Raw genomic sequence first — 25,881 nt, 5'->3', positions numbered from 1 at the left:
GTCTCTATATGTTGCCAACTTGTACTTCCCAAGCGCTTATGTGCTATGTGCTCTGCACATAGTAAGTGCTCAATAAATACGATTGAATGAATAAATGAGTACACCAGCACTAGATGACCATTCATCTAGTTTTATTTGGGACTATATATAGGCAGTCTAGTTTTCAGTTGTTTAATACTGCCCAGCACCTGATGACTTTATGTCTGATATTTTTAAGTGTCAGGTAGTTAGGAAGTTGTATACATATTTATAGTGACTTGGAAGGGGATCAGTGTCTCTGGACCAATGAAAGGGACACAGGTTCTAGTAATGTCCACAAATTACTTCTCTGTCTGTCTTTTATCACTCTTGCTTTTGTTTTGTAACATTACAAGTTTGGTGGGCTTGGGGGGGTGCCCAGAAATGATCAACCTCAAGCACCTCAAAAATATTTTTTTTAATGGTATTTGCTAAGAGCTTACTATGTGCCAGGCACTGCACTAAGCGCTGAGGTTGATATAAGATAATCAGGTTGGAGACAGTCCATGCCCCATATGGGGCTCAAAGTCTTAATCCTCATTTTATATATGTATATATGTTTGTACATATTTATTACTCTATTCAACTTGTACATATCTATTCTATTTTATTTTGTTAGTATGTTTGGTTTTGTTCTCTGTCTCCCCCTTCTAGACTGTGAGCCCACTGTTGGGTAGGGACTGTCTCTATATGTTGCCAACTTGTACTTCCCAAACGCTTAGTACAGTGCTCTGCACATAGTAAGAGCTCAATAAATACGATTGATTGATTGCCCAAAGTCACACAGCTGGCAATTGGCAGAGCCGGGATTTGAACCCCTGACCTCGGACTCCAAAGCCCGTGCTCTTTCCTCTGAGCCACGCTGCTACTTCCCAAGCGCTTGGTACAGTGCTCTGCACACAGTAAGCGCTCAATAAGTACGACTGAATGAATGAAGGAATGAATAAATAAATAAATACGATTGAATGAATAAAGTGACTTGCCCACTAGACTGTGAGCCCACTGCTCTACACTGTGAGCGCACTGTTGGGTAGGGACTGTCTATATGTTGCCAACTTGTACTTCCCAAGCGCTTAGTACAGTGCTCTGCACACAGTAAACGCTCAATAAATACGAATGAATGAATGAATAAATACGATTGAATGAATCATCATCAATCGTATTTATTGAGCGCTCTGCTACTTCCCAAGCGCTTAGTACAGTGCTCTGCACCCAGTAAGCGCTCAACAAGTACGACAGCGTGGCTCAGTGGAAAGAGCCCGGGCTTTGGAGTCAGAGGTCATGGGTTCAAATCCCGACCCCGCCGCTTGTCAGCTGGGTGACTTCGGGCCGGTCACTTCACTTCTCTGGGCCTCAGTTCCCTCATCTGGAAAATGGGGGCAGTGAGCCCCGCGTGGGACAACCTGATCGGCTTGTAACCTCCCCCAGCGCTTAGAACAGTGCTTTGCACATAGTCAGCGCTTAATAAACGCCATCATTATTATTTATTATTATTATTACGACTGATTGAATGAATGAATGAATGAATGAATGAATGAATGAATGAATGAATGAGCGCCGACACGGGCCGGACGGGGGGGGTGCGCCACCGCTCCGCCTCAGGGAGGGGACTACAAGTCCCACAATGCCCCGCTCTCGCGAGAGTCCGGCCCCGTCCCCGCCGGCCAATCAGCGGGCAGTTCCCCCGCGGCCGTTTGAAATCGGCGGGTCGGCGAAGCGGGGCCCGCCTCAGGTGAGCCGTGATGGCTGGGCCTTGGGCCTGGAGGGGCGCGCGCTGAGGGGATTGGGGGTGGGGGGGGTCACTCGTCTGCCGTGTGACCTTGGGCAAGTCACTTCTCTGAGCCTCAGTTACCACGTCTGACAAATAATAATAAATAATAGTGGCATTCAATCATTCCATCGTATTTATTGAGCGCTTACTGTGTGCAGAGCACTGTACTAAGCGCTTGGGAAGCCCAAGTCGGCAACACAGAGAGACAGCCCCCACCCAACAACGGGCTCACAGTCTAGAAGGGGGAGACAGACAACACATCAATCAATCAATCGTATTTGTACTTCCCAAGCGCTTAGTACAGTGCTCTGCACATAGTAAGCGCTCAATAAATACGATTGATGATGATGATGATTTATTGAGCGCTTACTGTGTGCACAGCACTGGACTAAGCGCTTGGGAAGTACAAGTTGGCAACCTATAGAGACGGTCCCTACCCAACAGTGGGCTCACAGTCTAAATCAATCAATCAATCGTGTTTATTGAGCGCTTACTGTGTGCAGAGCACTGGACTAAGCGCTTGGGAAGTACAAGTTGGCAACCTATAGAGACAGTCCCTACCCAACAGTGGGCTCACAGTCTAACTCAATCAATCAATCAATCGTATTTATTGAGCGCTTACTGTGTGCAGAGCGCTGTACTAAGTGCTTGGGAAGTACAAGTTGGCAACCTATAGAGACGGTCCCTACCCAACAGTGGGCTCACAGTCTAAATCAATCAATCAATCGTATTTGTTGAGCGCTTGCTGTGTGCAGAGCACTGTACTAAGCGCTTGGGAAGTACAAGTTGGCAACCTATAGAGACGGTCCCTACCCAACAGTGGGCTCACAGTCTAAAAGGGGGAGACGGAGAGCACAACCAAACATACTAACAAAATAAAAAAAATAGAATAGATAGGTACAAGTAAAATAAATAAATAGAGTAATAAATAGGTACAAACATATATACAGGTGCTGTGGGGGAGGGAAGGAGGTAAGATGGCGATGGAGAGGGGGACGAGAGGGAGAGGAGGGAAGGGGCTCAGTCTGGGAAGGCCTCCTGGAGGAGGTGAGCTCCCAGTAGGGCCTTGAAGGGAGGAAGAGAGCTAGCTTGGCGGATGGGCAGAGGGATTGGGGGCATTCCAGGCCCGGGGGATGACGTGGGCCAGGGGTCGATGGCGGGACAGGCGAGAACTGTTAGACTGTGAGCCCACTGTTGGGTAGGGACTGTCTCTGTATGTTGGCAACTCGTACTTCCCAAGCGCTTAGTACAGTGCTCTGCACACAGTAAGCGCTCAATAAATACGATCGATGATGATGAGAACGAGGTACGGTGAGGAGATTAGCGGCAGAGGAGCGGAGGGTGCGGGCTGGGCTGGAGAAGGAGTGGAGGGAGGTGAGGTAGGAGGGGGCGAGGTGATGGCCAGCCTTGAAGCCCAGGGTGAGGAGTTTCTGCCTGATGCGCAGAACTGTGCTGGGCTAAAGCAGGGCCCCCAAGGGTGTGGCTTCCTTTTCTTGAGTGATGGGGAAAGGAGAAGGAGCTGGACTCGCTTTCCTTCCACCAACACAGGCCACACATTGATGGGTTTTATCTTTCTCAGCTCACAGTCCATTTTTCTCATGCCTGTTCCTTGTATTTCAAAGGTGATAAAGGAGAAGGCTGCTTCACCTGTGATTTTGGAACAGTCTTTGGACTCCCAGGACCACAGGGACCAGGCTCTTGTAGATGTGGCTCGGTCCCTGCTGGGGGGGTGGGCATCACCTCGAGGCTGAAAAGCTGCTCTCGCGGTCTCTGTTCCTAAAGGGTTTGGAGGCACAGTGGGGATCTCCCAGAGAAGAGGAGTGTAGAAATGACAGGCAGGCGCTCAGTACAGTGCCGTGCACACAGTAGGCGCTCAATAAATACGACTGAATGAATGAAAAGCAGCGCCTCCCCACTGCACAAGCGTAACCGCGACGCCTCCGCACGTGCTGAGGACACGGAGACTGGCATTTATAAATTACGGCATTTATTAAGCGCTTACTACGTGCCATTATTATTATCATTATTATCCCCGTTTTACAGATGAGGTAACTGAGGCACAGCTGACTCAAAGTCCAAAGTCACACATCTCACTGAGTGCGTACCTTGTGCAGAGCAGTGTACTAAGCTCTTGGGAAAGTTCAATTAAGCAAAGTCGGTAGGCACGGTCCCCTGCCCATAACAAGCTTAAGGTCTAGAGGGAGTTTACAGTCCAGATTTCAGGAACATCGGCACGTGGGTGAAGAGAAGGAAAGATATATTGCCTTACTAGCGTTAAAAAATATTCCAGCAAAGTATCGTCTGCTGTGTGGCCTTGGGAGAGTCATTTCATTTCTCTGGGCCTGTTACCTTATCTGTAAAATAGGAATTGAGTCGGGGAACCCCACATAAGACAGGGAGTGAGTCCAACCCGATTTGCTTGTTGGCCCCCCCAATGCTTAGTACAGTGCCTGGCACATAGTAAGCATTTAACAATACCAGAATAATAGTAATTATTCTGTGTCCCAGAAAATGCCTGGCAGAGCTGAGATTAGAACCCAGGTCCTTTGACTCCCAATCCTGTGCTCTTTCCAATAGGCCACACTTCTCCATGTCCATGGGTGTGAATCTTTGAGAGACATTCTCACTCTTGTGCACTTGGTCTTTAAAACGCAATAAAGCACCTTTTCTGGCCTCTTGCTACTCGGGTGAGCATCTTGTCAAGCATCATCAGTTGATGGTATTTATTGAGCCCTTACCGTGTGCAGAACACTGTACTAAGTGCCTGGGAGAGTACAGTAAAGTTCATAGGCCTGATCTCTGCCTTCGAGGAGCTTACGGTCTAAGAGGGTAGTTATGGTCACTGCCAGAGGAACATCTACTTGGGTGTTTTATGCAGATGTGATGGTTTACATTGTCATCCAGTTCCTTTATGCTCAGCACTGTGAGTGTGAGACGACTGGGATGGGGAATGAGTACAGTAGTTGGCCACAAAAAAAACTGAGACCCGAGCAGCAGCAGATCCCACTTGAGTCCTTACCAAGCCATTGGTAAATATAATGCTCAGATTGGCTTACTAAGGATTGGACTGCTTCCTCGTGAATACCAGGGAAAAACAATCTATTCATTCAGTCGTATTTCTGGAGTGCTTACTGTGTGCAAAGCACTTTTCTAAGTGCTTGGGAGAGTACAGTGGAAAGGGCAGATAATCAGTGCTTTTTGAATGGTTACTATGTGTGAGTAAAATACAAGGGAGTTAGTAGACACAATTCCTGCCCACAAGGAACTTATACAGTCTAGAAGTGGAGACAGACATTAAAATAAATTACAGTTGAGGGAAGTAGTGCAGTATAAGAATATGTACATATTAAAGTGCCCAAGTGGTACAGCTATGAGTGCATGGGTGACGCAGATGGGAGGGTGAATAGAGTGGGGAAATGAGGGGCTACTCAGGGAAGGCTTCTTGGAGAAGATATGATTTTATTAGGCTCTGCAGGTGATTTGTCAGATATGAAGAGGAAGAGGGATATTGCCAGAAAGAAGGTGTAGGCAAGGGTTTGGCAGTGAGACACGAGATCGAGGTGATGTGAGTGGATTGGTGTGAGAGGAGCAAAGTGTGCAGGCTGGGTTAGTAGGAGATTAAAGGGGGGAGAACGTGTCTAGAAGACCTGATCCCAGCAATTGTCTGACTGAAACTGCCTCCCTTTCATTGTCCACTCCAAAAAAAAAAAAAAAAAGAAAGACATGTTCATATCCTGTCTCCCTTAGGTCACCCATCCTCAACTGGTGCATTGGTATTGATCCCGCATCCAGCTTGTCTGTGCTACAAATGACACCACATTTACTGGGTAATTAATTCTCATCGTTACTCAGTGCCTTGGTTAGAAAAGGCCCTGGAATGGAAGGAAAGCCAAAGAGTCCAAAATAGGGTACCTGTAAAAGAATAAAGTGCCATGTCCCCCATTCTGGCATGATGACTTGGAACAGATGGAAAGAGTCAAAAGGTCTCTGTGGGGACAAGGGGATGTAACTGAAGTGTCAGGCTAGTAGGCTGTGGTTAGTTCAGAGCTGAAGCTAGAAGTGGTGCAGTATTTAATAATAATGACATCCAGGGTTTTGGTGTGTGGTAGTTGGGAAGGTCAGCACAATTGAGTGGTGTGTGGGAGGTTTTGGGTAGGGGTGGGGGGCAGTCACCAGGATGGATCAGTGCAGGTAATGGGATTGTGAGTAAGATGGTGAAAAAGATGTCAAATTATTCTAGAAATGCATAGGTGGGTCCGTAGGGAGGTAGTGTACAGCATTTAATAATTGTAAAGGAAGTAAAGGCAGTTGGGATGAGCTTCAAATGATATAACAATGAGAGATGGAGGGAAGAAAATGATCTGAAAATGACATGGAGTAAAAGAGGAGAGGGCCATCATCTCTATCTTTCCCAGAGAGTTGGGGGGAAAGGAGGGAATTGAGAGGTGGTAAGTGCCCCCTTGGGGGAGAGCAGCAGGAGACACAATGTCAGGAGAGACTCAGGTCTTGGATTCTCTGTTTGCTTATTCCCTCTAAACCACTAAGTATTTGTCCTTTTGTTTGCTTGCTTCCCCCAATTAGAAGATTAAATGTAGTAAGGACAGAGCTCATGTCTCATGAAGCAGTGTGACCTAGTGGAATGAGCACAGGCCTGAGAGTCAGTGGACCTGGGTTCTAAATTAAGTCACTTAATTTCTCTGTGTCTGTCCCCTCATTTTTAAAATGGGGATTATGACTGGGAGCCCTATGTGGGACAGGGACTGTTTCCAACCTGACTATCTTGAATATACTGCATCACTTAGTACAGTGCCTGGCATCTAGTAAGTGCTAAACAAATGCCATTAAAAACAAAACAAAAGCTAAGTGCCTAGTTCAGGGTTCAGCACCTAGTTAGGTTCCCAGGTAAACACTGCTGATGATCATGTATCATTCTCTCTGCAGAATGCTCACCATGTCCCATATAAAGACAGAAGAAGAACTGGCCTTATTTGATAAAAGCATAGATGAATTTTGGACCAAATTCAAAAACACATGGATAAGTGAATACAGCTGTCAGACTGTAACACTGAGAGATGCCCACAAGGAAGCCATTAAAACTCTCACAGGTAAAAAGCACAGTGCTCACACTGGTCCTATTTTCAAAGTTACTTTGGATAATTAATATTTTTAACTTATTTTACAGAACGATGGTCTGTAAAACTAAAAGAAGAAGGTCAAATGGTTGAAAAAATTCTGGAATATAAAAGAGGTATGGATTAACTTTACTGGTAAATGTAAATATGTTCCAATGGGAGAAATAACTGAATACAAACCAACTAACCTATTTAGTGTAATGCATTTTGAAATACATCTTTCATTTTACCTTACTCCTGTAAAAATACTTTAAATGCTTTTTGAAGCTTCTGTGAAGGAAAAGCCCTTGATGCTTTGCTGGTTTGTATGCATATTAGTGACCAATGTAGCCACTGTTTAATCAGCCTTAAATATTACTGTCAACCTGTCACAGAAATCAACAAGCAGAACAAAATCATTAAGGAAAAAAAAGATAACCTGTCAGAACTGCTTTCCAAAATTCATGATGGACAGCAAGAAAAGGAAATGTGGACTCAAAGTATCCAGAATCTAAAGGAAGAGTTGGCCAAGAAAAAAGAAAGTAAGTTTAGCATTCATGTGTAAAATCTTTTAAGTGGCTATGAATTTAAGGTGCCATTATTCATAATTTAGTATTTTCATTCATTCAATTATATTTATTGAGCGCTTAATGTGTGCAGAGAACACTGTACTAAGCACTTGGAAAGTACAGTTTGGCAACATTTAGAGACTGTCCCAACCCAACAAGGGGCTTACAGTCTAGAAAGGGGAGGCAGATAGCAGAACAAAACAAGTTGACAGGTGAATAATGATGACATCAGTTAAGCGCTTACTCTGTCCAAAGCCCTGTTATAAGCGCTGGGGAGGATACAAGGTGATCAGGTTATCTCATATGGGGCTCACAGTCTTAATCCCCATTTTACAGATGAGGTCACTGAGGCACAGAGAAGTGAAGCGACTTGCCCAAAGTCACACAGCTGACAACCGGCGGAGTTGGAATTAGAACCCGTGACCCCTGACTCTCAAGCCAGGGCTCTTTCCACTGAGCCACGCTGCCTCTCTTTTCCAAAGTTTTCCAAAGTTCAGTGCTAGTTTTCATCCTGTTTTTCAGGAAACATTTGTCTGAAGATGAAAATCTATTGTCATTCATTCATTCATTCAATCGTATTTATTGAGCACTTACTGTGGGCAGAGCACTGTACTAAGTGCTTGGGAAGTACAAGTCGGCAACATATAGAGACAGTCCCTACCCAACAACCTATGCATCAAGCAAAAATTCCTCTGGAGATTTTTGAAGGGGGGAGTAATATGCCCAGAGTGTTTCTGGACAAAGATGATCCAGGCAGCAGCGTGAAGTATAGACTGAAGTGGGGAGAGACAGGAGGATGTCTCTTGAATCTTGTATCTTGTCATTTGTATCGTGGAATAATAAATTCTTAAAATGCTTGCAGGTAACACTTTTTACGTAAAACAGATTAGACATTCTAATGATACATTCTAAAATAATTCTAATCTCTGTCAAGTATGAGTTCGCAGTGATGATCAATTTTTTTTGCATCCTAAAGATTCCGAAAAGTAAATCTGACATCTTATTAGCAGCTAATTAGAAGCATTCTGATATATTTTCAAATTAATCAAATGAAGTGGTCATTCTTAATTCTGGATTTAGCTAGAAGGAGATTCTGTTATATTAGTTTTGAAGGCAACCCCAATTTAGCCCTAGGTAAGTAAACCTGTTTGAAGTGTGACTTCTGAACATTCTTTAATAGGCCTGCGTGTCCCTCTGTCCCCTGTTTTGCTTTATATCTGTTGCTTACCCAGTTTGGAGTGCCAGACAGAGGGGAAATGAGCAATAATTAAGACCTAGCTAAGGACCTATTGTAAAGTTTAAATGAGATAATAACAATCTTGGGAGGTGGGAAGGGACATTATTAATCCCCTTTTATAGATGAAGAAACTGAGGTTTAGAGGTTAACCAATCAGTCAGTAGTGCTGAGTGCCTTCTGTCTGCAGAGCACGCATATGAAGCATCTGAATCAGAGAGATGGTCCCTGACCTCAAATAGCTTGCACCCTAATGGAGGAGATTGACAGGCACATGTTATTTATAAGGAGAGGAGGAGAAAGAAACAAAGGTACAGCTGCTGATTGCCAGAGTATGGAAAGATACTTAACTCTAATGTAATTAAAGGAGAAAAGGATAACCACTCAAGACAGCTGTTGGATTGGCATGACTGGAATGTCATCTTAGAGAAGCAGCATGGCTCAATGGAAAGAGCCCGGGCTTTGGAGTCAGAGGTCATGGGTTCGAATTCCGACTCCACCACAAGTCTGCTGTGCGACCTTGGGCAAGTCACTTAACTTCTCTGAGCCTCAGTTACCTCATCTGTAAAAATGGGGATTAAGACTGTGAGCCCCACGTGGGACAACTTGATCACACTGTATTCCCCCCCCCAGCGCTTAGAACAGTGCTTTGCACATAGTAAGCGCTTAACAAATGCCATCATCATTATTATTATTATTAATCTTCTCTAGGTAGGGTTCAGAAGGGCTTTGAAGGTGGAGAGAGCAAGGTCAGTTAATGGAATTTGAGTGCTTTCTGTATGCAGAGCACTGCACTAAGCGCCTGGGAGAGTACAATACAACCGAGATGGTAGAAACGTCCCCTGCCCACAAGGAGCTTACAGTCTAGTCAAGTGGATTCGGAGAGGGAAGAGAGCTCCAGGCAGGGGTAAAAGCAAAGATTTGGAGATGGGAGTGTCTAAAATGGGTCATTGTTAGAAGGTTAGCTTGGGAGGAATAAAGAGGGGGAGTTGTGGTATAGTGGGAGAAGATTTCTGATAGCCTTGAAGCTAGTGGTCAGGAGTTTCTGCTTGATGCAGAGAAAAATAGACATGCTGAAAATCCCTTGAAATTTGGACTGCAGTGAGAAGCAGCTTGGAAATCTGCTTGAACTGGAGAGGCTGGTAACAGGGAGACCAGTGAGGAACCTGCTACAGTAGAGTCTACCGAGGGGGAGGTAGCTTCGTGGATGGTGAAGAAGAGTCGACCCAGGAAAGGTTTAAGGTACTTGCTTAAGGTCCCAGTTAGCTAATGGAAAGGGCCAAAAAAAATGCTTTCCTGGTCTTAATACATTATTTCATCGCTTTTTCAAAAATCATAGTCGTTTCCACTACCAATGAAGCCAATAAGGAGAAGCTGAAAGGACTGAATAAATCATCCGAATATTTTAAAGATCGGCTTGGATTAGAAATACGCAACACACATGGTAAGATTTTCATATTAGACTAGTAGGTGTACTGTATAATTAGTTCCCTTGGAATCAGTCGAGGAATAAGCATCTCTTATTAAGCAATCAAAAGAATAAGGCGATTGCACACAGCTTTTTAACTATCCCGCCTTGAACTTTCAGTTCCTCCTGAAACTTTTTATCATTGCCACAAAACCATCAAACTGAATTTCAAACCACCTCAATCAGTTTTTAACGCTGACCCTGCTCATTAAAAAAAAAACATAATCTTGACACTAAAAATGCAATCTCTTTTGTCTGTTGAGCACAGTCAAGTGCTTGTGACTAATAGAAATCCCATTTTTAAAAGTACTGATACCTTATAAAGAACTGTAAGGAAGCAGCTTAAAGTGTTCAACATTATTAGAATTTTTCTGATTGTGGTATTTCACCTGTAAAATGACCAGGAAAGACACAACTCACTTTGTTAGGTAAATTCCAAATATTTAGTTCAGATTTGGACATCATATTAAATTTAGAATTTTAAAAAGATATTGCTTGGATCACTCCCTTTCCCAGTCAGGGCTTAAAGCCAACAGTCATTCTGGTCACCATAACAGAAAAACATGCATTACAATTGGTGACAATTGGATTTATATGAAGTCTGTTTCCATTCAGTTTTCCTAAATTATCCCTTTGAAGTTTGTGCTAATATACAGCTGCCATTTTGAGTATCTAATGTTTTTTTCCATATGTCTATAGAGAAATTCAAATGTCCCAAAGTGGGGATTGATTTTAAATGTATTTCTGCATCTGAGAAAGTTGATTAGCTAATATTTCGCTATGTTGACGTGAAGGTGAAAATATTTATGCTGGTCATAAGACCTCGGGTGTGTTAGAAAAGCTTTTAATGGCTTCTTGTTATTCTAGGAGGAAAGTTGCAGTTTATATTCAGAAACATTGATCCCAAGGATCATGAAAAGCCTTTCATGTTTTCACTGTGCTTAAATGAAGAGGGAAATTATGAAGGTATGTGCAGTTTTTTTCTGAATGGCTAATTCAGATTGCTGGTTTTATTAATATTAACTTCTATTGCAGCTATGGAGACACTAACACAGAATTGCAAAATGCTCACTTTCCCCTTGAATTTGGCTTTCTGTGGTTACCAACAGTTAACAGGTCAGGCGAGCAGGATGTCATTACAGGTCCTTAGGAATTGCCTAGGACTCTGGCTAAAGCAGCCAGAGAATGACCAGATGGCCCTTCAGTAATTTATTTGCCTGAACAAAACTGCTCCTTTAAGGTAAAACAGTTTTATAAGGAGCAAACTAAGGTAACTTACAAATGCACCCAAATGTGATAGATTACTTTGCCTTTTAAATGAATGAATGAATCAATGGTATTTATTGAATGCTTACTGTGTACTAAGCACTTGGAAGAGCACACTACAACACTATATTCCCTGTTCACAACGAGCTTACAGTCTAGAACTACAAATGATCCAGCATCGGAATTATCTTTGGTTAAACTGAATGACTAAAATGGCCTTGCTTATATAATTTATCTGATTCTCCTGGCCCCCAAAACATCCTTTTTTACGCTGTAATTTAGGTTTGCGTGAACCATATAATATTTTATGAGCGCAAGTTTCAAAAGACACCAAACTCTGGTGTTAGGAAAAACTGCTTGGCTGTGTTGTTACAGTACTTGGTATCCAGGGCTTAATAAATGTCTGGGGGGTGGGCAGGGGGGAAAAGATAAGCAGCCCAAAGTGAAAGTAATGATTGTTTGCTAAAAATAACTAATTTAGAAGCAACTATGGGAAGCATAATGAAAAATTCAGTGCTATTGGGTATGAGGGTCAATTCAAGAAATGAATTTGGCTAGATGAGCATTTTCATACTGATCTTCATTTTTTGAAAATTATGAAATACATAAAAGAAATCCTTGGGTTTTTAATGATATGTTTTCCTGCCTCCCCACCCTCCTCCACTGTAAACTTCTTTTGTTGGGTTTATCCCTGTTGTTATAAGTTCTGTTGACCCTTCAACCAATCCCGGGGCAGGGGATGGTGAAGAGGAAATGATTTCCAAGCTGATTCTCACTCTTCCTCCTTTCAGATGGTAACGAACTCCATCAAAGGCTTCTCCTCTAGAGTGCACAGTAACACTGGGCTAAGAGTTCTGCAGCTGTAGTTAGGTTAAAACTTTCTAGGAAACGTTAATAATTTGCTACGGTTCAAAAGGCAGGTAGGTTTAAGTAATCAAAAACTACCTGCCATAGCACAAACCTTCGTCTGAATAGCACCTTAAAGCAAAATTCATCCTTGTAAAGAACACCCCAAAATGGTGATGCCATGGCTAGGAAGGGCAAGAGGCAGTGAACGTACTGAACACAAATGCATGCATAGCAGTAAAACATAATTTAAATGGAAATTGTAATCAGAGGAGAACATTTAAATCAGGAATAATTGTGTTCCAGTAAAAATTTTCTGGTTGAAATGCCCTTCAATTTTTGGCTTATTTTCTCCTAGTGACCGAAAGTGCTCCTCATCTGGATTGCCTAGCTGAATTACAAGAGAAAGTGAGGGAAACCAACAATTTTTCTGCTTTTCTCGCCAATGTCCGAAAAGCTTTTATTGGTTTGGTTTATAATTAATATGTGAACAAATGTACAAAGGTTGGTTTTTATATTTAACTTTTTCCTGTTCCTGTTCTGCATTTAAATCTGCCACTTCCGTGTTTCTATGACCTTTCAGTGCTTTGTATTATTTCCATAAACTCCTGTAAAAGTGTTTTGGTTCACTATTTATTTATCTAAAGTGATAGTATATCATTCTCGAGTCATCCTTTGGACCAATAGGCTATTCTCTACTTACTTCCCAGCAGTGATACATCTTGAAGTTAAAATCTGGGATTGATCATACATGTAAATAGATTCTTCATGCTTGGAGAAGATGCCACTGACAGTGGAATTCACCTGTGCGTTGAAAGAGCCGTTGTGGAGCCACAGTTCTGACACTGCTGTGCACACAGAAAGACTGTCTCTTGGGAACAGTCAGTGGTATTTATTGAATGTTTACGGTGCAGAGCACTGAGCATTGCACTAAGCATTTGGGGTCCTGACAGTCATTCTCTGTAGCCCCTGGGTGTGTTCTCGCTTTGGCCTCTTTGTCTTCACAACCTGCTAATTTAGTCTGGGATCTACTACCACTAAGCCCCTGTCCTCTGTTTGGCAATCTCTTCTTACAGTTCTGTTGTTCTACTTGTCTTTTGTTTCATAATCGGTTAGTATGCTGCTTACGCGATATGGCATTTAGCTCTGGGTATGTACATGGTTTCCCTGGTTTACACTGATGTTACCTCGGTGTTCTTTAGATTTATTGTCTGTCCGTAATGCCTGGTAAAGAGAGTCCACCTATCGATCAATTAATAGCATTCATTGAGCCTTTAATCTGTGAAGATCATTGTACTATGCCCTTGGGAAAGTACAGTAGAGCACTGTCTTTGGGGTGGTGGTGTGTGCCTGGAGGGCATTGTCATTTGCACCTAGGACATAGAGCAGTTAAGTGGTGAAGATGCTTGAAGACTGAGGTAGAAGAGTATTATGAACTCTGTACAATCCAGCATAGCTGCATAGAAGAAATTCAACAGCATAGGGTCCACTGTGCATTCCAACTTTACCTCACCTACGATGGGGAGTGGCTCACAGAGGGCACCAACAAGTCTCACCCCGGCCAGTTATGTGGTCATGAAGTAGCACAGAAGTTTAATGAATCTTTCAGGGCAGCCAAATTTGCTAAACAGTCTTCAGGGTCCACACCTACTGATGGTATCACATGCTTTGTTGTAAGGTCTGTGAAAACCGTAAACAGGACTTGGTGCCGTTCCCTGCACTTTGCTTGTATTTAGTGGCCTGCTGAAATCATGTCCATTGTGCCATCCTCTAATCTGAAACCACATTGTGATTTTAGATGTGTTTGGTTGATGATCGGTTTCAGTACTCCGGCTTGGATCTTGCCGGAAATGGAGAGTAATGAGATGGCTTGGTAATTGCCACCATCTAATCTATGATTTCTTAAATCTGTTAGTGACGGTGGCATCTCTTTAGGGTTCCATATGTTGTGGAATAGCTTGAAAGGTTTATGTAGGGTGTCCCTCCATGGTATAACATCAGGTTCAGGTATTTTGCCATTTTTCATCACAGTGACTTTCTCTGGACTTCGTATGTTGGAAGGTTTTCTCTATTTTGAAGAGCCATTTCATAAATATAAAAGGTGTGCTGCCATCTATTACCAGAAAGCTAATCCTCGGGCTAGTTAGCTTTTGTAAGCTCTAGACTCAAAGCTTGTTGTGGGAAGTGTCTACCAACTCTGTTGTATTTTGTATTTACTTTCCCAAGTGCTCTGCACACAGTAAGCACTCAATAAGTACCATTGACTGATTGTGGTGTGTTTAAGATTTGGGGTGACTTTAGGGATATTACTAACCCAGGAGAAACAATCACATGTACCAAAGGTTTATTACCATCACTAACTCTCCAGTTATCTGTTGTTCTTTGTTTTGTTTTTTCTAAGATATTTGTTAAGCACTTACTGTGCCAGGCACTGTACTAAGCCTTGGCATATAGACAAATTAATTAGGTTGGGCACACAGTCCATGTCCCACATGGGTCTCAGTCTTGATCCCCACTTAACAGATGAGGTAATTGAGACACAGAGAACTTAAGTGAGCTTCCCAAGGTCATACAGCAGACAAGTGGAGGAGGTGGGATTAGAACCCAGATCCTTCCTACTCCTGGGCCAGTGTTCTTTCCACTAGGCATGCTGCTTCCCAAGTTCTGAAATCTCAAAACTGAGCCTGTACAAAGAATTGGTTAGAGTGCTAGTAGTTTGCACAGCACCCTGTCTCTCTCCATCAGTCACGTTCCCTCCAGAACATGGAGCACAGGAAGCAAGTAGACAGGAAAGGATGTAGCACAGTGCGATGTGCTCTTAGAGAATTTTAATATACGGCTGATGTGACCCCGGCGTAGGGCGGATGCTGTGAGGTAGCACCATGATCTGGAAGGCAGTTGCCTTTGGTAGCCCGTGTTGGCTAGCTATTTTTCAGGCTTCCTACTGGGCCTGTTCATTCATCAACTCTCCTAGATGGTTAGAAGTCTTTGTTGATGTCATCACTCCAGCAGGCAGAGCCAGGACCAGGACACAGGACTCCTGATTCCCCGAGCTGTGCTCTTTCAACTGGACCAAAAGCCGGGCTAGATTAAGGTAAATTTATGATTCAGTGCGTGTTTTCATTAACCGCTGTACCTCACCTGGATTTGCTGTTCCAAATGCCAAGTTTTGTTCTTTATGGGGTGCTGGTGTGAACTTAGAATGTGATGCCATAGAAAGGTATTTGGAGAACATTCAACACTTATCCCTGGGCTAGCTCTGGAATATAAGCCTTTTCCCTTGTAGGTAATGGGGGCTACCAAACCTTTGTAGAGGTCTTCTGCTTCCTGCAGCCTTCGTTAACTCAGCAGTTAATAGCAGTTGAGGGGAATATAACAAAAATAATAATGATAATGATAATATATTTATTATTAATAATAAAAATATAATAATAATGATAATCATGGTATTTGTTAATCGCTTACTATGTGCCAGACACTTTACTAAGCACTGGCATGGATACAAGCAAATTGGGTTGGACAGAGTCCCATGTCCCACATGGGGCTCACAATCTCAATCCCCATTCTAAAGATGAGGTAACTGAGGCACAGAGAAGTTAAGTGACTCACCCAAGGTCAAACAGCAGACAAGTGGCAGAGCCGGTATTAGAACCCATGACCTTCTGAGTCCCAGGCCTGTGCTCTATCCACTGTGCCATACTGCTTCTCTATGCTTCTTTAAATATGAAGGCCTGTGAATCTCCTCACTTCTTTGGAAGGACAAAATAGAGCTGGGGGAAGTAGAGAGAAGTACACCAAGATAATTGGTAGTGGGGATGAATAGGACAACTTTTGTATGCAGATAAATTGAAAAGATTGGGACTCTTTAGTCTGGAAAGATGAAGTCTGAGAAGGGACATGTTATGAAATCATGAAGGATACGGGGAGGGAGAATATGGAATTGCTGTTCATTACATGCCATTTCACCAGACTGAGGGGGCATTGTACTTTTTCAACTCATTTAACAATTAGGATTAGTTCCATTTTGTGGGAGAGAAACAGTTGTGATGGGTTTGGCGGGGTATGTTTGGGAAGGACAAATTTAGGGGCTGCCTGGAAAAAAAATTCCTGGGCCCATCTGGAGCCTGCTGGCTCTAAAGGTAATTGCTGCCACATTGATCCATGAACATCCAGGGAGACTGGAGCCGCTGATCAGCCAGTCCAGCCTTTTGAGCTCCATTTGAGTGTCTGGTGTGACTCCAAGAGCTGCTGGGTTCAGGATTCAGGGTTTTGACCACGGGAGCTTAGGAAGAGTAGGGACCAAGCCAGTGCTTAGAACAGTGCTTTGCACATAGTGTTTCATAAATGCCATCGTTATTCTTATCTTGGTAGGGTGAATTGAGACAGTTGGACCAGGTCTCACACTCTGACAGGCTCCTTCCCATGAAAGCAGATTGATCCAAGAGGAGCAGTCAGTGGGCAACAAAATTGGCCCCTGAAACGAGTGGCTCATGAGCTCAAAGGGAACATGGTTTAAGAGGTGAGGAGTAGTGCCAGAAGATGGCCAACGGCCCCTGAGTGGCTGACTTGCCCTGGGCTCCCCACACCTCCTAGGAGACCCTGTCTGGAACTCTGAATACTGTAGTATCTAGGGCTTACTTCCTTTATCACTTCTTTGAGAAGCAGCATGGCTTAGTGGAAGAAACTTGGGCTTGGGAGTCAGACATAGGTCGTGGATTCCAATCCTGACTCCACCATTTACCAGCTGTGTGACTTTGGGCAAGTCACTTCTCTTTGCCTTAGTTACCTCATCTGTAAAACGGGGATTAAGTCTGTGAGCCCCGAGTGGGACAACCTGATTACCTTGTGTCTATCCCAGCACTTAGAACAGTGCTTGGCACCTAGTAAGTGGTTAACAAATACTGTTCTTCTTCTTCCCCCCAGCTTTCCTTGCTGCTGAACATGAGTGACTGGGAGGAGGCCTAATATGTTAGCATTCCCCAGGGTCTGTGCAGGCCTAGTTTTACCCTTGTTTATGCCCAGGCATTTTGTTCCTGTTCACCTTTATAGTGATCACTGCATAGACAGAATTTTTTCCATGAGATTGGCTCTCCCCAAGGCATAGGGTTAATCAATCAATCATTGGTATTTTTTGAGTGCTTACTGTTTGCAGAGCACTGAATTAAGCACTTGGGAGAGGATAACAGTTAAAGGGTGAGTCTTGCTTTATTCCTTTTAAATGTAATAAGACAGTTTATATGGGTAATACAGGCACCAAATAAGATTTATGGGGACTGGAATTATCTCATTATTTTGTCCAAATGCCAGACAGAGCAAATCAGCTGGATAACTGCTGAATCCTTTTCATTCATTCATATTTGTTGAGCACTTACTGTGCACAAAGCACTGCTAGGGAGAGTTTTCACTCAGGGGTGTAGGTCCTCCTAAGTCTGTCTTTGTGTGAACTTCCTGATTGGAACCAGTCTGCATAGCCGGTCAGGAAGTTCTCTGCAAACATCTCAGTAATGTTTCATTTCAGTTCCCCAATTGTAATTTGTTTACAGAGAGATTATCCTTATTAACAGTAGTGTATGTAGTCTTTGTAAATGTCAAACTCTCTAAAGGGCAAAGTTTCAATAAGTTGAGTATATACAAAGTTGTTGGAGTAGAGTAGCTCCAGGTAGGGAGGAGGAGGCTGGAGACTTTAAGGCATGGGGGAGATGTCAAAACAAGAGAATCAATTGGAACAGAATGTCCCAGATTTGAGGGAAAATTTTAATGTCATGCTATTTCATCACCTGGGCAGGGAATGGCTAGGTAGAAGGTAAGACCTATCCTGCTAGCCTTTCCCAGGCCATAAAGGAACTTTGATAGGGGAATATTTAGTTGTTGGGTGTAGGGAAGACTTGTGTGCAAATTGCAATCTCAGGGTAAAAATGCACGACTTGCCTAAATGAAACCTGAGAAGTGCCTCTTTTTGCTCTGAGGATGAATACACTTCATGTGAATTTGTATACTAGCTTGTTTCTCAATTGTTGGAGTCAAAATATGACTTTAGAATGCACCTATCCTTTATCCACGAGACCATACTGCTTATAAGAAAGGTAGAGCCAGGGCCTGGGAATCAGAAGGACCTGGGTTCTAATTCCATCTCCGCCACTTGTTTGCTGTGTGATTTTGGGCAATAATCCCGACTCTGCCACTTGTCTGCTGTGTGACCTTGGGTAAGTCACTTCACTTTCTGTGTGCTTCAGTTACCTCATCTGTAAAATGGGGATTGAGACTGTGAGCCCCATATGGGACAGGTTCTGTACAATCTGATTTGTTTATATCCACCCCAGCGCTTGTAGTGCCTGGCATATAGTAAGCACTTAACACATACCGTTCTTCTTCTCCTTCTCCCTCTTCTCTTCTAAAATCTACTTGTTTTTCACCTCTGCAGTGTAGTAAAGCTTTCCAAAGTTTCTAATGATCTTTTGCAGGTCAAGCCTCTGAGAATGTTTCATAGTTTCTTGGACATCATTCATGTTTGTGTTGTTCCTACCTGCCTTGAAATTAAGTAGTGTCTCCCAGGATCTCTTCTTGGTGCATGTGGCATCGAGATATTTATTTTTATTAATGTCTGTCATCCCCTGTAGACTGGAAGTTTGTTGTGGGCCTCTGCTGTAATCGCCTAAGCACTTAGTACAGTGCTGTGCACACAGTAAGCTCTCAACAAATGCCATCATTTGAGTGATAGGACAGGAATGGACTTTCATCCTTTATTTTTCAGCCCTAAAAGCTCCACTTCTTGATTCTAGTCACTCTCTACTTTTCTAACTTTCAAGGGAGAAGCAAAATGGCCTATTTAACTTAAAGCTTTCCTGGGTTTTGGTGCAGTGGAGCTTGATTGCAAATCTTGCATTTGCAAAGGACTGCCAGAAAGTTATCAGCTCTTTCTTTGCTAATCACTCCCAACAATAGCCATGGTTCACTGTCACTATTTTTTATTTAAAATTGATTTTACAATCGCCACACTTTTTCCATCTGGCAGGGCTTGATGGAAAGTACTACAATGGAATGCAGATGCTGTCAAAGGTTTGTGGTCGGTCTGTTTCTCAGCATTCCAAATGTACAAAGCTCACTAAGGATCCACTTGGGCTGGACTTAAAATTTCATCTGCTCTCTTTTTTCTAAATTTTCAATTATGTCTCACATGGCAAATGCAGTTTAGACCCTTTGCGTATTAATATGTGCCATTAATCAGCTAATGAATTAATTTCAAATCCTAAGTATAATGGAGCCTGGGTACAGTGTGAGCCTGTGAGCCTTAACTTGGAATGGGTGAGCCTTAACTTGGAATTTTCTCATGTATTTCAAATTTGTTTTATTTAAAAGGAAAAAAAAAAATTGAAGGAACAAAAAATGGCACTTCAGTCCCAATTTCCCTGCAACTTGTGACTAAGTGTGCCAGTACAAACTCATTTGTACTTGTATGAGACCAGTGTATTGGTGCTTCACCATTGGGGATGTGGAATAAGACAATGGCTTCAGTCAATTTTCTAGATTTTTTTTTTTTCCAGTTTGGGCAAATGGACCTGGCAGTTGTTCTAGGATGAAGGCCTCCTGATAGAGCTGTAAGAATTCCATAACCATCAACATTACCATGCTGGAGCCTGGCTCAGGTGAGGTCATGGGTTAATGAAAATATCCACAACTCTGTCTAGTAGCCGTTTAAGACCCTACCCCTTGAATGTTTCCTTTCTTGCAGTTTTTGATGAGTGTTGGCTAAAAAGGCATCAGTTTAAGGAAAAGGGGCACAGGTCAATATTGAGATGTTTCTGTTTTTTATTACCACACTTCATTTATACAAACAGCCTTCCTCTTTAAGCTCTGCTGATGGATCAGAAGCTTTATCAAGGGCAGCACCGTGCCCAGTGCTTCAGGTGGGATCTGGCTATTGTCCCATACGTACTCAGATCATGCTAAACGATGGCACAGTCTAGGCTTCTAGAGGCAGTTTTTCAGGTTATGTATTCATTCTATTTTCTTACCTCAAATTACCAGTCAGTTGGCTCAGTTTTCATGCTGAGGGGTGTGGGGGGTAAGAAAAGAAGGGAGGTGTCTGGGGGTGATGGCTAGGCTTTCTGACACTCTTCACAGGTACAGTCGTGGAAAAGGGGACCTGCAGGAATCAGGCAGGATTACTGGAAGAAGCCAGCATGACCTCTTCAAGCCTCTGTGAGCTCCACTGATCCCCAGAAAGTCTTACTTCATCCCAGGAAGAGTTGGGCCAAGCAGACCCTGGCAGTGGAACTCTTAAGATCCTTGGGGCTTGATGTTAGCAGAGCTGGGCTCCCTGGAGCTCAAGGAGGGGAAGCCCACTCATCCCTTGCTTTGTCTTGTCCTTCCTCATCATGCATCATCCCCTCCCTTGCTATGGCCAGAGTCAGAGTGGACCATGGAGCTAAGCTTGCCCAGGCTTAAGCCACTGACCTCTGGGAGTGTGAGGCTTTCAACCACTCCCAGCTCATGGCAAAATCCAACCCAGCAGGAGCAATGAAAGCTGAAGTGGATTCTGCGGTACCAACCTATTGTGGAGGCATGAAGAATCAGTGTGTGTGTATGGGTGAGTCACCTCTGTTTTAAAGATAACTGCAGTAAGGTTTGTAGGTTTAAGCTGATGAGGGTTGCCTCCTTTTCATGCCTGTGAAGTCGTGTCACTGCTGGGCAAAGGCAGTTCTTCCACATATGCAGAAGGAAAATAACCCATCTTTCCATTTAAGGACCCAAACCACCATCCTTCATCGTCCTTCTGGTGAATAGACACGAGGTCCCCTGTTGAGAGAATGCATGGTTTTAGACAGGTTAGTGTGTACCCTGTTGGTTGGATTAAGGGAATTTTTGGCAGTTTGAACCCCTATCAATCAATCAGTGGCATTTAATAATTTTTTATATTGTATTTGTTAAGTGCTTACTATGTGTCAAGCACTGTTATACGTGCTGGGGTAGATACAAGATAATTAGGCTGATACAGTCCCTGTCCAACATGGGGATCACAGTCTGAGTAGGAGAGAGAGCAGATATCGAATTCTTATTTTGCAGTTGAGGAAACCAAGGAAGAGAGAAACTAAGTTAGTTGCCCAAGGTTGCACAGCAGGCTAGTGGCAGGGCCAGAATTAGAACCCAGGTCCTCTGGCTCCCAGGCTTGTGCTTTATCCGCTAGGCCATGCTGCTTCCCATTTATTTATTTATTCTGTGCTTACTGTGTACAGAGAACTTCACTAAGTACTTGGGAAAGTACAATACAGTAGAGATGGTAGATATGATCTCTGCCAGCAAGGAGCTTAGAAGCCTTGAAACATAACCAAAGAGGCAAGAACTTGCTTTTCCCCTGGAACAGCTGGCTAATTCCTTCAGCAGGAGAAACTCTTGCTTACTTAATAGTGTGGGACACTTGCCCTATCAAGCACTTGAAGATGTTACTTACCTCTTTCCAAATTGAGCTCATCATCGCTCCTGGCCTTAAAGGTGTACAAAGCTTTGCACACACCGCTAGCGAGGTTAGAGACTCCTGGGGACATAATATAAGAATTACAGTTACTAATAAGGTTTTAGAGGGCTAAGCGAAGACATCTAGTCTTACAGCAGTTTGGATGGGGAGGGAAGAAAGAAACATTTCACAAAGAAAATCTGTAATGTTGAAGAGGATGAAGAAAAATTGATTTGAATAAGAATCTATTTTCCCCAGTAGCTCATTACCTATTAGATTTGTCATTAAAATTAATAATGTATTCTGGGAAATTTCATGGACAGGAGGGGTTCATGTGACTCGTGCATGCACCTATGGAATGGTACAGAAGCAAGGAATGTTTTCCAGAAGCGTAACTCCATTCTCCCTCCGATCCATAGATGAAGTAGGAAAGAGAGACTGTCATCATTCCCCATTTCCTGATGGGAAAACCAAGGATTAGGAGATGTAAATCAGAGTACTTGAGGTTTGACAGTCAGGTCGGTGCCTGTCAGCTTCCATATTTAGTGTTTTTGGTGAATATGGTCACTCACCTTTCTTACTGAAATCTAAAGTTTTGCCTCTGCCTTAGAATTAAACAAATGAGTCCCAGTAAACTACTGAGAGTTACCTGAGGAAGTGCCTGTATTACTTGATGGTTTAGTGGGAACTGTTCTGTTTGCCAAACCCTCCATTCTCTTTATCCTGAAGGGGCGTGATATTTTCACCAAGCTGTGTGTCTGCTCCTGGTAAGAATAGTAGAAAAATACAATTATTTCTATTATGTGGGGTGGGTGGGGGGTGCTCTTGAATTATTACTCTATTTTATTTGTACATATTTATTCTATTTATTTTATTTTGTTATGTTTTGTTTAGTTCTTTGTCTCCCCCTTCTAGACTGAGAGCCCACTGTTCGGTAGGGACTGTCTCTATACGTTGCCAACTTGTACTTCCCAAGTGCTTAGTACAGTGCTCTGAACACAGTAAGCACTCAATAAATACGACTGAATGAATGAATGAACAACCATATATTATGGGAAAATTGTGTTTTAGTAACCATTTATTGAATGGAAATTAGTGGGTAGATGAAGTTATCACCATGGCTGACATTTTTCAAAATGAATTCATATATTACTCTTCTGTTCACCATTAGCAGAATACTGTACATTCTTACCACTCTTTGTTATTTTACTGTACTAAATGCAAAGTGCTTTATAGTACACTAAAGTCCAAGGCAGAGTCCAGGACGAGTAGCAGCATTCTGTCTTAATGCTACGCTTATGCATAGAAATAATTTCCTTCCTACAGCAAATTTTTTGCACTAACTTGTGGTTTGTCTTCCTCTAAACAGTCTCATAGCACATATTCATTGCTTGATTTGATTACAACAGAAATCACTGCATCTAGTTTGATAAAAATCAAAAGTAGAGAAATTATTGTGTGCAGAGCAATGTACAAATGTTTCAGAGTACAAGAGTTAGACGTTATCACCATCTTCAAGGAGTTGTACAACCTTTACCACCAATTGTATGTATATTATTTCAAGGATAATGTCTCTAAAATTCATTTCATTGTTGTTTCTGTGGCTATTGTACGAGCATCCCTGTTTCAATGCTCTTCTTTTCACACCATAATGGGGCTTGTGGATCAGCCCATTCTTAAATGGAGAGACTGCTGTAAAGTTTCCAATGGATCAAGGCCTTCCCCCTACAACCCCTAGAAATATTTTAACTGACTTAAATAGTGTGGTTTTAGGCCATTTTCAATTTTGTAGTAACATTTACTGAGCACCCACTTGGTGCACTGTGCTGAATGATGAATGAGTGTATATTCATCACTAGTGGGTCAGCACCATGTGCCTTTTGGCTGAATAGGATGTTGAAGATAACACTTTAAAAATGAAGTACTGCATGTATATCCAAATCTAATTTGAAACTTTCCATGATTAGTTCATATAGCTATATGCAGGCATATTGCTAGCTGTGTGTTTTATCATGGTGTGGGTCAAGTTTTTTGAATTTAGGAATACATTCATGCAGTTTTTTCTGTTGGGAAATAACACTGTATTTTGGATCATTAGCTTAACATTTTATTTTCACAGAACCAACTGAGAGCACTAGGTGAAGTAGCATTCCCACACTTGTAGTTCATTTGTTGTAGTGCATTTATTACCCTGACCTTCATCTGAAAGCTGCAGAATCATATCACAGAAAGCTTAACTTTAATGAGTTGCTATCCCAAGCTACACTGTTATGACTATGTCTAAATTATAAAGACTGCCCTTCAAAACCTGAGTAAGGGCACAAAGACTTTAGGCCTAGATCATTATAGTTCCCTCCTCTGGTATCGATCCATGGAAAACAGTTAATGGAAAGACCTAGAAATGCACCCACTCACTTCTCAACACTCACTGCACTGTGCCAATGTAACAAAGTATAAAGCCAGTGATATATAACCCCATAACAGCTATTTGAATGCCAAGCAATTTAATAAGGCATGTATAGATCCTTTTTTAAAATGAAGAAACATAATGAATTTGGAGCCCTTCCCTCTGATCGAGGTAGGCAAGGTCAGTTTTATTTGGCCACAGCCCACATTCTACAGAATAGAGGAACAGATGGATATACACTCATTCACCATTTAGCTAATCTGTCCCTCAGTTTCTCTATCTCCAAAAGAGGAATCAAAAGATCACGGGTTCTAATCCTGGCTCCACCACTTTTCTGCCATGTGGCCTTAGACAAGTGACTTCACTTCTCTGTGCCTCAGTTACCACATCTGAAAAATGGGGCTTGAGACTGTGAACCCCATGTGGGACAGGGATTGTGTCCAACCCAATTTGCTTATATCCACCCCAGTGTTTAGAACAGTACCTGGCACACACCAATAATTGTGGTGTTTTTTTAAGTGCTTACTATTAAGCACTGGCCTTCGACAAGTAACTTCACTTCTCTGTGCCTCAATTACCTCACCTGAAAAATGGGGCTTGAGACTGTGAACCCCATGTGGGACAGGGATTGTGTCCAACCCAATTTGCTTATATCCACCCCAGTGTTTAGAACAGTACCTGGCACACACCAATAATTGTGGTGTTTTTTTAAGTGCTTACTATTACATAATCTTATTAATTTAAAATTTGCAGCAGGGTAGCAAGAGGTTGTGCATAGGCCTGCACTCTTAAAAATAAAAGCTATTGTGCATCTTACCTTTTCTTTCCACTTGGAGATGCAGCTGCTGCTGAGATGTGTAGGCCTGGGACTGTGCTCGAGGTCAGCTAGCACGCCCGACAGTTTGTATAAGTTTGCTTGCAAAAGTGCCAATTTCAGCTTTGTCTGCAGATACAATATTTAATCAGCAAAGATGGACCAGGTACGAAACAAAACAGCGTTTATAATGTCAGTGTAAGTGCCAATTTCAGCTTTGTCTGTGGATACAATATTTAATCAGCAAAGATGGACCAGGTACGAAACAGAAGAGCGTTTATAATGTCAGTGTGTGTTTTTTTCGGAATGATACCAAACTGAGCCAAACAATTTTCTTTGTGGTTCATTTTGATATGTTCACACTATTTTGCTCTGTTCATTGCTGACACGCATTTGTGGTGGGTCCAGTGTAGGGGCTCAGGGAAACAAAAGGGCTGGAGTCATAAGCCCTAGAGAAGAGGGGATTGAGGGCTGGTTAAATAGGAGATGAATTGGATATTGGGGCGGGCAGGGAGGCCTAGCTGGCCTCCGCTTTACTGCCAAAGAGACAAAATGGAGTTGTGCAGCAAGGAGTTAAAATGAGATGTTGGAAAAAATTGGTTTGGAGGAGAATTGTAAGCTTGGGAGGCAGGTTAGTCAGGAGTGTGGTTTCTCTGTGCGTATACTAGACACAGTGCAGGAAGAAATGGTGGAAATGAAGGGCCATGGCTCATATGTTCTGGGGTCCAACGGGAGCCTCACCTAGTGTAATGATAAGGTAAATTCACTTTTCACATCCGTTCCCCTATCACTTCCCCCATTAAACAGTCTGTAGCATATTTTGGAATGCCATGAAAGTTTCATTTAAGTAGTACCATTGCAGCTTTTATGATTTTTTTTTTTTTGGAGAGAGTGCTGAATTCCTTTTTGGGTAAGACCTATTAAAA

General features: G+C 42.6%; 2 protein-coding genes across 4 annotated transcripts in view; one reads left to right on the top strand and one right to left on the bottom strand.

Moving 5' to 3' along the window:
* The first annotated feature begins 1,716 nt into the window (after nt 1–1,716).
* Nucleotides 1,717–12,902, top strand: SPC25 (SPC25 component of NDC80 kinetochore complex). Of its 3 annotated transcripts, none has more exons than XM_038751708.1 (7): nt 1,717–1,750; nt 6,731–6,894; nt 6,972–7,037; nt 7,296–7,442; nt 10,043–10,147; nt 11,039–11,137; nt 12,642–12,902. In XM_038751708.1, exons 2-7 carry the CDS (start codon nt 6,732–6,734, stop codon nt 12,764–12,766), a joined length of 705 nt encoding a protein of 234 aa, XP_038607636.1. In that variant the 5' UTR covers nt 1,717–1,750; nt 6,731; the 3' UTR covers nt 12,767–12,902. The 3 variants fall into 3 exon arrangements, with proteins under 3 accessions (XP_038607636.1, XP_038607635.1, XP_038607634.1); XM_038751707.1 differs by lacking the exon at nt 1,717–1,750 and adding an exon at nt 5,537–5,616; XM_038751706.1 differs by lacking the exon at nt 1,717–1,750 and adding an exon at nt 5,741–5,772.
* A 7,169-nt stretch (nt 12,903–20,071) lies between these two features.
* NOSTRIN (nitric oxide synthase trafficking) overlaps nt 20,072–25,881 on the bottom strand; it is a 45,290-nt gene continuing 39,480 nt past the window's right edge. The window contains exons 14-17 of the mRNA XM_038751482.1: nt 24,959–25,084; nt 22,384–22,498; nt 21,732–21,815; nt 20,072–21,079 (exon numbers count right to left, since the gene is read on the bottom strand). Coding sequence (XP_038607410.1) covers nt 20,943–21,079; nt 21,732–21,815; nt 22,384–22,498; nt 24,959–25,084 — 462 coding nt within the window. The 3' untranslated portion in view covers nt 20,072–20,942. The remainder of the gene's footprint in view (nt 21,080–21,731; nt 21,816–22,383; nt 22,499–24,958; nt 25,085–25,881) is intronic.

Source organism: Tachyglossus aculeatus, chromosome 9 (assembly GCF_015852505.1).
Source record: "Tachyglossus aculeatus isolate mTacAcu1 chromosome 9, mTacAcu1.pri, whole genome shotgun sequence".
In the NCBI taxonomy this organism is placed as follows: domain Eukaryota; kingdom Metazoa; phylum Chordata; class Mammalia; order Monotremata; family Tachyglossidae; genus Tachyglossus; species Tachyglossus aculeatus.
This window is presented reverse-complemented; position numbering and strand designations above follow the sequence as displayed.

What these genes read in the sequence shown, in the direction of transcription:
- SPC25 (XM_038751706.1), top strand. An exon ending in AATTCTGGAATATAAAAGAG is followed by an intron (nt 7,038 to 7,295) that starts GTATGGATTAAC and finishes AACCTGTCACAG; the next exon opens with AAATCAACAAGCAGAACAAA. An exon ending in AGAAATACGCAACACACATG is followed by an intron (nt 10,148 to 11,038) that starts GTAAGATTTTCA and finishes TTGTTATTCTAG; the next exon opens with GAGGAAAGTTGCAGTTTATA.